General features: G+C 43.3%; 1 protein-coding gene across 1 annotated transcript in view; it reads left to right on the top strand.

The window, feature by feature from the left end:
* The window catches only part of PHYHIPL (phytanoyl-CoA 2-hydroxylase interacting protein like), a 187,093-nt gene extending 172,700 nt beyond the window's left edge, over positions 1 to 14,393 (top strand). Inside the window, exons 3-5 of the mRNA XM_056529917.1 lie at positions 10,026 to 10,200; positions 10,935 to 11,052; positions 13,023 to 14,393. Of these exons, the coding sequence (XP_056385892.1) occupies positions 10,026 to 10,200; positions 10,935 to 11,052; positions 13,023 to 13,557 (828 nt within the window). The 3' untranslated portion in view covers positions 13,558 to 14,393. The remainder of the gene's footprint in view (positions 1 to 10,025; positions 10,201 to 10,934; positions 11,053 to 13,022) is intronic.
* Positions 14,394 to 14,649: the final 256 nt, after the last annotated feature.

Below are 14,649 nucleotides of genomic sequence, written 5' to 3'. Positions count from 1 at the left end.
CTCAACATACGATGGTTTCAACAAACGATGGTCCATTTGGAACGGATTACCATCGTATGTTGAGGGACCACTGTATATATATTCAGCCAACCCACTAGAAGGAGATATATACTTTTAATAAACCATATTTGTATATTTATGGATAGTAGACACAGGATCACTTAGGATAAACACGCCCACATTTATAAAGGACACACCTTCAATCATGATGGACACACCCATCATTTGAGCATAAGTTGCTCCAGAGAAAGCCAGGATAGGGGGAGGAACGGACAAAGGTTTCCAGGAAGTCCTGTACAGTCCTCCAGCACAAGGAGGATGACAGCTAGAGGAAGCTAACAGAGGCGGCCATATTAAAAGGACCTTTCAAGATGGATTCACCACACTGGAAGTAATGCCGGCTGGTGAGACAAGATTTATGGACATGCCTACATAACCCTCCTACATTATTTACTTATGCTAAGGACTACCTTTATACGAAGATTTCTTGTTTTATGTACGGTCTGCCATGATGTCAAGAAGATTACAATAAATGTGTGGGTTTTTTTATGCAAACAAAGAGCTCACTCTCTACATGGTCAGACCGGTTATATTTTAGTGTTTCGGTTATATTTAACAAATGCCCTGATAATGCACACCGATATGCGAGACCAGCGCTGGTCTTTACAGGGCTCAATATTCAATCATGTGTCTTGAAAATTATAGTAAAAAGTTATAGTATATTTTCTAGTATAATTTTTATAACTTTTTGCACTATATATATATATATATATATATATATATATATATATATTCTATGACCTCCTGATAATCCATTGAATCAGGCCTTATTATTGCTATATTAGAGGAATGTTATGTTCAAGAAAACAGTGTTTACCAACATCACATCTTTATGGATGAAATTTGTATATATAGGCATATTGACAAGCATTTATCAAGCGATTTAGTTCATTTTTTTTTACTAAAAATGTCACAAAAATGTCGCACCTGCGACTATGCGATTTTTCGTGCAACATTTTGACTGGAAAGCGAGAAAAGCAAGTTTTCCAAAACTGCTCACTTTACTATTGCTCCGGTCATGCTGAAGCATGGAGTATGGTAACAGAGACCAGGGGTGGACGGACATCTCAAGGGGCCCCCGGCAATGGAGGATCATGGGGCCCCTGTGCAACCACCTTTGCACTAGCCACATCTATATAGATGCCCATTCTGCATACAATATAATTTATTTCTCCTTATTTTTTGTAAATAAATCTTTTGATGAATTAAAAAATACAGAAAATGAAGATACAAAAGTACATAGGGGGGAATTTATCATTGGTTTTACCCGGGTTTTGTGGTGTACATTTGTCTCACAGTTTGTCTCAGATCCTGTTTTGAGACTTTTCATTGCGACTTTTGATTTAGAAGGTTTTTCTAAAAGAACATACCAAGTCGTGATTTCAGTTGATATTATGCAGTGGTAAGGAATTCATGATGTGTGACTTTTCAGTTTGTCGCATCTTTTGTCACAACTGTGTTAAATTAGGCTCAAAAAGACGTTCACCTACACCACTCTTGATGAATACCCCCCATAGTGTGGTATTTACAAAATGATGCCATCCTGCCCACTAAGGATGGGGCTGACTGTAGAGCAGGGAGCGTTAGGAAGGCTCGGGTTCTTCCCTTCATGCTGCTGTCCATTGTGCTGCCTGTGTCCAAAAAATGAAATGCTGCCCCAGCCCCCTGCTATAAAAATTACTGCAACCAAAATGCCCTTACATCCATTATTTTTTTTTTATCATTTAAGGGGTACTCCACCCCTAAACATCTTATGCTCTTTCAAAAGGATAGGGGAAAGATGTCTGATTGCTGGGGTCCAGTCTCTGGGATCTCTGCAATCTCTGGTGTGCCGCCCCAAACATTGAATTCTGCTCCATGTCGGATGATGGGTGACCACAACTGTCACACCCCCTCCATTCATGTCTCTGGGAGGAGGCCCCTCCTCTTCCCATATGCCTGGAACAATAAAAAATAGCGCAGTTCAGCATGGTCATGTCCATCCGCTTTCACCAGGCCGTGTTCTTTATTCTCATCAGCACCTGCGTCGGGGCAGAGTTCAGCTGTATGTGCGTGGGTGTATACACAGTTGAAAGCAGCGCTTGCTCGTCTGGGGATCTGGGACAAGCGTCCTGATCCCAATAAGGAAACGAGCGCAGGCCTATTTTAACCTAGGGGCCTAGAGCTGCAGCTCCATTCGCCCCTATGTTAATCCGGCCCTGCATCCAGAGATGCTTCTGACAAAGTGAACAATTCCTTTAACCAGTTAATTATATTTAATACCCAAATGACCAATAACATTTTATTGTGCAGAGTATGGGCCACCAGAATATGATCTCAATTAATTTTTTTTTGAGTGTATCAATGGATGTGGATTTATTTTCATCCCAACTTCCTGTAACACCATGGACCTGATGCTGTTGAGTAAAGACAGAACATTTCACCGAGGTCAAGGGAATTGGAAATTCTAAGACATATACTGCACTAAACCTTTTATCACAGGTAGATCCCATAATGAAAGTCACAAATCCGACTGTCATTTCCAGTCAATAAAGTCACGTCCAGTAGTAATGTCAAATCCGAGTAAATAAGTCATATCCGGTTAATAGGGTAAAGTCCGGTAAAAGGGTCATGTCCAATAAAATAAGTCACATCCGGTAATGTTGCTTCCAGATTTTTTTTTTACTTTCCTTGAAGGCAGCAACAGAAGAGGGACATAAAACTTGACTTCTATTCTGCCTCTTCTTGGCAGAGTTTTGCCCTCTCTTTGTTGAGATCGTCCTCGGTGGTAAAGACTTTGTCAAGCAATTTTTCCGCCTCATACAGTCGCCTTCTTTCCTTTATCTCCTCCTCCATCATAAACGGTTTCTCCTCCTTGTCCTCCTCTCTCACTTTTGTGTAGCAATTCATATTCAGAATATCACACACGGCGTTATAGATCTCCATTTTCACGATGAGAAACAAACTCCAACTTCTTATAGAATCCTGAGGGACCTTCTGCTCAGCAGCTTCTTAGATAAGGTCACATAATGTCACGATGGCTGGTGCCATAACATCATCAGCAGGTAGAAATATGTGCAGAGCTGTAGAAGGACCGGGGGGCAGGGCTACAGACTGGATGGCAACCAATTAGATAACAGCTTTATTTCATAAACCACTCTGAACAATGTAAAGCTGAGCTGTGATTGGTTCTCTAAGAAATAAATATATCAAATTTCCCATTAGGGCTTACCCCTTCATGGGACTAATTTTCCAAAACTTGGGAACCCTCTAATATTAAAACGTATATCTTTATTGTTTCTTTATTAAAACTTTTAACAATGGTGAGAAGATTAAAGGAGTTAAATTCCCTAGGCTGCTAATTAAAGCACCATATATTGACACCCCCCCCCGACGTTTTCGCCGTCCGCAACCGGCTTTATCAAGGGTCGAGGTGCTAATCATTAGCACCTCGACACTTGATAAAGCATAGACTGAAGGTTTTGCCATGGCCTTCACAATCTCCTGACCTCAACATAATTGAAAATCTATGGATAGACCTTAAAAGAGCAGTGCGTGATAGACAGCCCAGAAATCTCAAAGGACTGGAAGACTTTTGTAAGGAAGAATGGCCAAATATACCTCAAACAAGAATTGAAAGACTCTTGGCTGGCTACAAAAAGCATTTACAAGCTCTGATACTTGCCAAAGGGGGCAGTACAAGATATTAACTCTGCAGGGTGCCCAAACTTTTGCAGACGCCATTTTTTTGTTATTTTGAAAGTATAAATTATTGAAATAAAATCTAACTTTTTTTGACATATTATAAGAATGTCTAATCTGTAATTTGATGCCTTTTGGAGATTTTTCCATCTTTCCTTGGCTTCTTTATGCACATTAATACAAATTTTTACCTGTGGTGCCCAAACTTTTGATCCCCAATGTATATGCAATTACAATTACATAAAGTGACTCACAGTTAACGTTGTCTCTAAGTGAATCACAGGGGGAGATTTCTGTTATCTCCTTTTATTCACATTACTTGGCCAGGCCATCATAAAGAATTCTCCTACCCAAGACTCATCTCCACAGAACCTGCCAGAGCAGCAAGACAAACATTTTAGGCTTCTTCCTTTAGCACAATGCCCACCCCTTTACAAACTCCTCATGAACTACCCCATACAGTAATAGTGTCCGCTTTGTTCCCCCATGTAGTTGTAGGCCCCTTCTCTGTGTGCCTCCATAGTTATAAGCCTCTCTCTGTGCCCCCGTAGTTGTAGGCCTATCTGTACCCCCATAGTTGTAGCCCCCCCTCTGTACCCCCATAGTTGTAGGCCCCATCTGTACCTCCATAGTTGTAGGTCCCATCTGTGCCCCCATAGTTGTAGCCCCTCTCTGTGCCCCCATAGTTGTAGCACCCCTCTGTACCCCCATAGCTTTAGGTCTCATATGTGCCCCCATAGTTGTAGCCCCTCTCTGTGCCCCCATAGTTGTAACCCCCCTCTGTACCTCCAGAGTTGTAGGCCACCTCTGTACACCCCCCATAGTTGTAGGTCCCATCTGTTCCCCCATTGTGGCCTGCCATCTCTGTGCCCTCATTGTGCTCCTATACTTTTAGGCCCCCTCTTTGCCCACATAGTTGTAGGCCCCTCCGTGTCCCCATAGTGGTAGGCTCCCTCTCTGTGCCCCCAGTTGTTGTAGGTCTTATCTGTACCCCCAGAGTTGAAGCCCCTCTTTGTGCCCCCATAGTTGTAGCCCCCCTCTTTACCCCCATAGTTGTAGGCCCCATCTGTACCCCAATAGTTGTAGGCCCCATCTGTACCTCCATAGTTGTAGGCCACCTCTGTACCCCCCATAGTTGTAGGCCCCATCTGTACCCCCATTGCGGTATGCCATCTCTGTGCTCCCATAGTGGCATGCCATCTCTGTGCCTCCATAGTTGTAGCCCCCACTGTGCTATTATACTTGTAGGCCTCCTCTGTGACCCCATAGTTGTAGGCCCCCTCTGTGTCCCCATAGTGGTAGGCCACCTCTGTTCCCCCATAGTTATAGGCCCCCATACAGGCCGTGCTCTGCTGTCCCTCCAGTATGGGGTCAGGAACCAGAGGAGCACAGAGGCTGATCAACCCATATAAGTTACCATCCTGGGGCCGGCCAGCATTCTCTCTGCTACTCCTCCGGCTTATAGGGTCCAGGAAGGCTCTCGCCTGCACCGCACGTTAGTGATGACACTTGTAACGGACGTGCAAGTGCAAGGCACATTCGCTATACTAGCTCCTGACAGCCACTATTTCCTTAAAGTGGCAGCCCCATCGGAAATGTGGGTTCTGTGTGACTGTACATTAAACCAAAAACTGTACAGTCACAATGTATATCAATAATGAAGTTTATTCTTGAGTTCCTGTAGAGGGGCGGCCTTATGGTAAAAGCCGCTGGCCCCGGCAGTGGCCCCAGTATAGGGCCAAGCTGTCAGGCCCCCTTGGGCCCCAAGCCCCTTACTGGGGTACTGGTTGTACCACCCTAAACGCCCTGACACTCTGTATATACTGTCTGTAGGTATGTGCTGTTTGCATGTGTGTATACACTGTCTATGTCTGTATATACAGTTCGTCTGTTTATGCTATCTGTATGTGGGTATATGATTAACGTGTATTGCTGCCTATGGTACTGTACATTATATAATGGTAGATCATCTTCTGTCGCCGAGTCCTGAGAAAGCTCAGTGACATCTGGTTAACTGGTCCTTTAAAGCTAGTTTGGTACATAGGTAGGGAGGCAGGTAAGTAGGCAGGTAGGCAGCAACCCCTCTTCGTTAGGTATATAGACAGACAGATAGATAGGTAGGTAGGTAGGGAAGGAGCCAGGTGAGTAGGCAGGTGGGCAGCCAGGTGGGTAAAAGACAGCCAGTTAGGTAGATAGGTAGGGAGGGAGCCAGGTGAGTAGGCAACCAGGTGGGTAGGTAGATAGGCAGGGAGGGGGCCAGGTGCATAGGCAGGCAGGTAGCCAGGTCCCCTTAAGAAGCCCCCCCCCCCCACCGCTTTATGCCTAGCATAATCAAAAATACCCAAAATAGATTCTCACCTAGTCCCACGCAGTTCAGCATGGTCATGTCCATCCACTTTCACCAGGCCGCATCCTCTGTCGGGGCAGAATTCACGGCCTGCCTGACTGACAGGAAGCTTTTAACAGTATCCGCGCAGGCATATACAGTTGAAATCAGCGCTCGTTCCTCTGTGCATTTGGGACAAGTGTCCGGGATCCCCATAAGGGAACAAGCGCAGGCAAATTTTTTATTTTTTTTTGTCCGGCTAGGCCTATTTTAACCTAGGGGCCTAGAGCTGCAGCTCCATCTGCCCCTATGTTATTCCGGCCCAGGGTTTTAGAGCATAGTAACCTATAGTATAGGGCTATAGTGGGGCACAAGAACACATGTTGCCCCTTTCCCATCTCTGTACAGTCCCCCATGAGGCTCCTGACCTACTGCAGTGTGACACCCTTAGAAGCCTGTGTGGGTAGAGTGGGTAGCCCAGGACTAAGGAATACATTATGCAAATGAGCACCAAGCAGCATGATGTAACTCAGGGCCAGTAATAAAATCAGTTCATATTAGTGGGGGGAGTGGCAGAGGCATGTTCTCCTCTGTGCTCCTCTCTGGTGAGATTACGTCACTAACGTTTTACTGCAGTCAATCTTAGTAGGTGGAGAAAAAAGAAAAAGGTGCTGGCAGCGGGTCCCTTCTCTGACTGGGCCCTTAGGCAGTGTCCGAGTGTCTGAACTGTCAATCCTCCCATGGCTGAGACCCACATGGAAGAGTGACATGGAGTAGCACATGGCTACGTTTCAGGGGATCTGCCCATTTGTCAATCTTATATGTTGTGTATGCTCAACGCCATTTATATTATCCACACAGCCATACAATAACAATATACGTATACAAATGTATTAAGAAGGCTAGTGTATATAATATAACAGACACAAGAAATCACAGACCGTGGATATGTATAAACAAACTGTGAGCTATTACATAAAATTACAAAAACACATCAAAATTAAAAGACATATTTAACACAAACCATCTTTGGTCATATCTGGTGCTAGGGCCTAATCGTCAGTGATTGGCTGAGCTGCACACTAATATATAGGGCCCAGTACTAGGAAGTGGAGCTCGGCGGTCACCGGAACAGCGATACCAGAGACTATTAGTTTTTTGGCAGCCTTGGAAAACCCGTTTATAATAAATCTTTTAATTTGGAACTAATGGTGACATTATCTATAGTAGGGTCCACTGGAAACTATTATAAACATTGTTGTTGTTGACTCCCTAATGACCCTGCTATAACTATAAAATATTTAACATTTTGGAAAGAGTACTTCCTACGACTGCAGAGTGTTTTCATGGGGTCCCCAGTAGCCCTAAGTCTGGCCAGTATTTTAATATCATCATATACTGTATGGTCCAATTTGTATGGAGTCATCCATTAAGTCAGAATATTGATACCTTGTTATGGTTTGTGCGTGATGTGTTCATACTCTTGAAAGGTGACAGAATGCAGTAAAGAGTACATTGTATATTTGAATAGATGCCATGAGTTAAAGGATACGTCTTGTGGTGATAAACTTATCCCCTATCCTGCGGATAGGGTATAAGTTTTAGATTACAGGGGGTCCGACTGCTGGGGAGGTGGAGAGGCAATCAGATGATACTGGAATAGCTTGTACAGAGTAAGGAAAGTGAATAAATAAGGAGTAGCCAGAGAGAAAGTTACACATGGCCTCTATTAACTGCTGGCAAAATGCTGCCTGCGGCCACAAGAGTGACTGACAGAGCTAGGAGCCAATGGCTATTTGCTCTGTCAAGCTGAGTGCCAAACTTAACTGTAAGCATGTCAATAGGACTAACTTACAGTTAAAAGCATCCAGCCCCCCCCCCCCCCCAAGAGCAGGGGGCACCAACATTTGCATAGCCTCTCTGGGTGCTATCACTGGCCCTGGGTCACAATTTATTCATATAATAAAGTGAGCAGTTATGTATGGCGTTTACCTACCTGGTCTGAAGGATTACTTGATATCATGCCAAGGATCCATGAATTACCTGTTTGCGTTAGAGAGCATTTTCGTCATGCACACACGTCTGGGTGGGTGACTATTATGCTTGTTTACATGTTTTTTAATGGTGTGATATTTCTGTGACAGCCAAGATAAAAGGAAACATATTGAGAAAATGACCCGCTTTGACCAGGAAGAAAGTCGGACTCGGGCATAAGGGCAAAATAACTTTTTATGTAACTAAAATAAAATGTTTTGCCTGAGTTCTTTATAAATCTATCTTTTCACATTATATGGACTCAATTTTGTTCCACCTCAAATGAATACATTTATCTGATGGGCATCTGTACATACCTATCAGGGGTGTGGAAATTAAAAAAAAAACTACTTGTCCAAAGGACTAAAACGGAGCAGTATCTACTTGTCCCTCATAACGATCCACTTGTCCTGGTACAAAATAATTTTAAACAAAATAGTATGTAAATAAGGTCTATTAATAAAAACTTGCTAGGCAGACCAGTAGGTTACCCCATTAGGTGGACAGGGCCCCTGACAAGTTAGACCTTCCCATTAAAGCATTAAAGGAATACTGCAGTGCAAAATAACTTATCCCAACCGCTGGGAAACCCCCTGCAAACCCCCCCCCCCCCCGATCCCTTGCAAGGGGCCCAGGCAGGAAGGGGGCATGTCTGCATGACGCGGCGGCCGACACTCCCCCCCCCCATGTATCCCATAGATACATGGAGGGGGCATTTAAGCCGCCATGTCATGTGGGGATGGAACATTCCCTTCATGCCGAATGCTGGGGCCTCCTACAAGAGATCGGGGGATGGGTTGCTCCAGCAGTCAGACCCCCGCGACCTATCACTTATGGGGATAAGTTATTTTGCACTACAGTATTCCTTTAAATAGGTAGTCTCCCTTTATAAGGTAGGGATCAAGTAGGGCCCCCTGTGCCATTATATCCCCCCCCCCCACTCTTTCTGATGCTTCCTGTGCCATTACACCCCTCCCCCGCTAATGACTCCTGTGTCATTATATTCTCCCCCCCCCCGATACTCCGTGTCATTATATTCCCTCCCTCTGAGGCCCCCCATGTCATTATATTTCAGCCCAACCCCCTCTCCTCTCCTGTACCACATTATTTACCAAACCTCCCCTCTTCTCTGATCCCCTGCTACCTGTCCTCTGCTCCCATGTGCGCTCCGGCAGGCTCAGGGGCTCGGCAGTCACTGATGTTACTGGACTGCATCCTCGGTCCGGACGGAGGTGCTAACGATGAGTGACGTCATCCTGCGCGGCTCGTTATAGGCAGCAGCATACAGCTGCAGTCTATGAGAGTTTAGTTACAGGGCAAAATTTATTGCCCCGTTATATGTGAATTCCTCGAAGCAGGGCTAAATGCCTGAAGAATTAATCTACCCGGCACCCGGAACTGCATGTCCCATGCGTCGGGTGATACAATTTACACATCTCTGCTTATGCAAAAAGAAGCTGTTATACATAAAAAGCTTAAAGGGCTTGTCCAGTGGGAATAAAATAAGTGGGGAAAAATAAATAAAACTTATGGGGCTTGCTATTAAAATAAAAACACCTTGTACGTACTTTTTTGGCTCCCTGCAGGTCTCTGGTGTCAGGGCGCTCTGTCCGTAGGATGGTGTCTGACGAATCTTAGTAGACACTCTTCTTCCCAGCCCTGGTGACGTGACCTCATAGGTCCACTCCGCCAATCACTGGCTGCAGTGGCACTGTGAGCTACATTCTGCAGCTCCGGCAGAAGAAGAGACACCGGCCTACGAATGGGGCACCCTGACACAGAAGACCTGTGGGAGCCATGAAGGTATGTAAAAGCTGTATTTATTTTAATAGCAAGCCTTTAGATAAAACTTTATTCCCACTGGACAACCTCTTCAAACCAGTTGCAAATAATGTTACATAATTGTCCTTATTTTCTTTTCTAGGATGTACCCACTAAACTGGTAGCTAAAGCCGTACCATTGCCAATGACAGTCCGTGGACACTGGTTCCTGAGCCCAAGGACTGAGTACACTGTGGCTGTACAGACTGCATCCAAACAGGTGGATGGAGACTATGTTGTATCTGAGTGGAGTGAGATCATTGAGTTCTGCACAGCAGGTGAGAACTGTCACTAATATTGCTAGGCCCCATTCACATCGCATTTTCTGCCACATCAGGATGCTGTTAAAGTGATTCCATCATATGCAGTGGAACATTTGGTCTATATATGTCCTCATAAAACTAGTATATGCTCACAAAGTACACTGTGGTATATGGTGGCATAACCATTAATTCATTCTTCTACGTATACCATAAGCCTAGGGTAGTTTTTAGATGTGACATTTTGGTGGAGCTCGACATGTATTGGTGGCAGAGACAGAAATATGATAAGAATGAGGCCTTACTTGGACACATGATGTCTATCATTTTATGTTTTTGACTAGATTGAACTAAAAACTAGAATGTAAATCTTTTTACATTACTTAGAAGCTGTTAGCTCTATATCATGCTCAGAGCTGCAGACATGGGTAGACAGCAGATAGAGAGATAACATAAATGATACCTGTCTCTTAGCTTAGTGTTTCCCAACCCAGTCCTCAAGGCACACCAACATTCCAGGTTTTTTCAGTTACTCCATTGGAATAAAACAGGAAAAAATTAAAATCCCGGACTGTTGGTGTGCCTTGAGGACTGGGTTGGGAAACACTGTCTTAGCTGATGGCTGTTTGTAAAGTTCTAAAATCATGTTTTTCTTCTAAGCTTTAGGGTCGTAGAGGCTGTGCTCAGCTGCAGCATCCATGCCTACTCCATCCCCCATACATTTTTGTATTTTTGTTTTAATTGTGTTTCAGATTATTCAAAGGTACACCTAACACAACTGATGGAGAAAGCTGAAGCAATTGCAGGACGTATGCTGACATTTTCAGTTTTTTACCGTAACCAACATAAAGAATATTTCGACTATACAAAGTAAGATTTTTTTCCCCACAAAAAAATGTATTGTGTAATGTCTTATTTTGAAAACTATGAATTTATGCAGCCATTATTTGAAAATACCAATAGGGGTATAGCTCCAAACCTTGCTGTGATACTAGTATCCAAATTAGAGAATTAGAATATTAATCTGATTTCATTACTGAGGTATACCTTTGGTCTTTCACCTGGGGAGAGAAACATGATATGAAGAATTTTGTAGTTATTTAGAGCTATTGCATTTCAATTGTCTTAGTGTGTTGCCTTAAAAATAAGTCATACTCATCTCCCCAGATTCCCCACAGCTGCTGTTCGAATGGCATTGGTCCCTGCTTGTCATCGCTTTTCCTTTTTCCTGTGATGCATCATACCCAAAGAAACTGCCCTGCTCAGCCAATCTCTGGCCACAGTAGTGTGCCACCTTAATCAGTGATTGACTGCGTGAGGCAGTTTTTGCGGGGACAATACGTCACAGGAACATGAAAGAAGCAGGGATCGGAGTCATCTAATAGGCACCATATCAGGGAGGTGAGTATGGCTTATTTTTTATTTTTTTTTATTTCTTTAGCACCCCTGCCCATATACAAATACTTTTTTTTCAAGTAGTCAAGGTAGTGATTTGTCTGCCAGGCCAAATAGGCATGATAACCTTGCCAGTTTCATTTTCTCTTCTCTGTTAAAGCTTAACTGTCATGATGTTTGGGCCATATAAGGTAACAACGGCATGTTTAATATGCTAAGAGTATCAGTCCAGCATTACCTGTATCTACTTTATTGCAGGTTTTATGATCTCAAAAAACACTTTTATATACAGTAACAGTCGGATAGGCATGGCCAGGGGTTCGCTATGCCCCATGCCTATCTCCTGTCCTCCAGCACTGGGACCGCTGTGTGATTGACACACAGGTCCCAGCATATGCGCCCTGAATCGCTCCTATGTGCTGCTGGTAACACCGACAAGTTCACTGAGCGAGCACTCGCTCCCGATGCCTGTCAGCTCACTGTGGTGTGTAATAATGCTGGAGGCAGAGAGCGTGCTAATTCTCTGCCTCTAGTGACCGCAGCAACCAGCGGAGAGGAAGCTCCGTGAACTCGCAGGCAGCATGCAAAAGTGATTCAGGGCGCATGCGCTGGGACCTGTGTGTCAATCACATAGCAGTCCCAGCCCTGCAGGAAAGGAGATAGGCATGGTGACTCGGGGCATAGTGAACCCCTGGCCACACCTAACCAACAGTTGCTGGCCACGCCTAACCAACAGTGTTTTTTGAGATCATAAAACCTGCAATAAAGTAGATACAGGTAATGCTGGATTGATATTCTAAGCACATTTAACATACTTATGTTACTTTATATGGCCCAAACATCATAACATCGCTTTAAAAGGAATATGGAATATGCAAATGTATTTTAAGAGATTTTTGGAAAAATTGTTTAGGTTTTTGACTCTATGGGAGGGGGTGTGGCGGCCGTCACGCCCCCTACCATAGACATGAATGGAGGGTGCATGGTGTGACGTCATGACCCCTGCTGCAGTAACCCATACTGTTTAGAAAGCCGGGTGCTGTGCGGAGATCCCCTGCGATCAGACATCTTATCCCCTATCCTTTGGATAGGGGGGTAAGATGTCTAGGGGCGGGGTACCCCTTTAAAGTTAACCCAATGCTTCTCTCTGCTTTTTGTTCTCCTGGACTTACTAGCTATGTTGCAATGACTAGTAAGCTCTGTGTTGTAATGTAATTTCTCTGGTGAAGTATACAGAAGGAAATCCAGATTCTGACAGATCACTTTTGTCTGATGCATTTTTCGATATGTGAAGGACTTTCTTCTCCTTCTTCACTTTTTGGAGATATTTTTAGAGAACCTTATCTGTTGTGATAATATTCACTGTAAAGCTAGACAATTTTATTGCACCAGTAACAAAGCGAATAATGGTTTCATATGCCTTCTTCCTATTTACCCCATTTCAGGACACATCATGGGAATGTCATGCAGCCCTCTCCAAAAGACAACAGTGGCAGCCATGGCTCTCCAATAAGTGCTAAACTGGAAGGAATCTTTTTCAGCTGCAACACTGAGTTTAACACTGGCAAGCCACCACAAGATTCACCGTATGGAAGGCACAGGGTGGAGATACCTGCTGAAAGACTCTTCAACCCGAACACTAACTTGTACTTTGGGGATTTTTACTGTATGTACACGGCTTATCACTACGTCATTGTGGTTATTGCTCCAGTGGGATCTCCAGGAGATGAGTTTTGCAAGCAGCGCCTTCCCCAACTGAGCCTGAGCGACAACAAATTTTTGACCTGCACCGAAGAGAAGGGAAGCCTTGTATTTCGCCATGCCCAAGATGTAATCTTGGAAGTCATTTACACTGACCCTGTGGATCTTTCTTGGGGCACAGTGGCAGAAATCATTGGTCATCAGCTCATGAGCTTGTCTACTGCCAACGCAAAAAAAGATCCCAGCTGCAAGACCTGCAACATCAGTGTGGGACGTTAAATGCCCTCTCGGCCAACCGTACAGCAGTTAACCCTCCCTCTTCATTCTTACCAGACATTTTGTCCGGAAGCATGCAAAAATGCAGCTGTCACCAAAAGCATACACTGAAATTAGAACTCCTTAACCCCTTCGCTGCCTGATGAAGCCTGCAAGGCATTGCTTGGCATTGCACTGTAGTTCCTCGCGCAGCAAAGGATTTAAATAGCTTTTTTAAAACTTTTTTTATTATTTGTGAAGTTGATGCTGCTCTTAACCACTACAAACCATTCTGTTCTTTGCCAACTGTTAAAATCTAGATGTTGCAAATGTTTATATATATTTTTTTTGTTGTTGTTCATTTGCTGTTTCTATTCTGTTTGTTTGCCAAACATAACAAAACTATATGTAGACTGCTTTAGCAAGGTAAAACTACCAATTATGGCTTTATTGGGGTGTCTAAATAGCAAATATTTTAAGTTACTAAAACTATTGGGAACTAAACATAAAAAAACAGCATGAAAAGTTGTAATTTCAGCATGATTGAGCTCTCCAAGCCTCGAAACGTCAGCACTTCCAATGTCGCTCGACAAATGTTAAATGTTAAGATACTAGCTAACAGGAAACAAATACTGTATTCCACCATCATGAATATGATAGAAAAATATTTTATTTGTACCGTTGTATAAAATATTTACAAATCATATAGAATATATAGAGCACATTTTATTAGCAAGTGTATACATGTCATAAACCATTTTTCCCTTATCAAAGATGTAGACTGTAAACTTCATCAAGTCGTGTATACGTTCCTGTTATTCTTGCTTCAAAGATTTTAATTAAAAACAGAACTGAAGTCATTCCGATTCATAAAGTATGTTTAAAAACAAATCAAATCGAATGCAACCATCACAAAAGGTCATGAAAATGATTTCACTTGCAAATGGTAATATATATATATATTTTTTTTTTTTCTTTTCACTCCCAATAAACAATTTTAAAATGTCTGTTTTAAAATCATGCACTTTGGATACAAGAAAAGTAGAAAGATTTTGACTTGGTAGGAATAGTTAAAAAAATGACAAGTGCGAAGCACAATAGCAAAAGACACAACAG

The sequence above is a fragment of the Hyla sarda genome, chromosome 7, assembly GCF_029499605.1.
Source record: "Hyla sarda isolate aHylSar1 chromosome 7, aHylSar1.hap1, whole genome shotgun sequence".
NCBI lineage: Eukaryota > Metazoa > Chordata > Amphibia > Anura > Hylidae > Hyla > Hyla sarda.
Note: the sequence above shows the minus strand (reverse complement) of the source record. Positions and strands in the feature narration are given on the sequence as shown.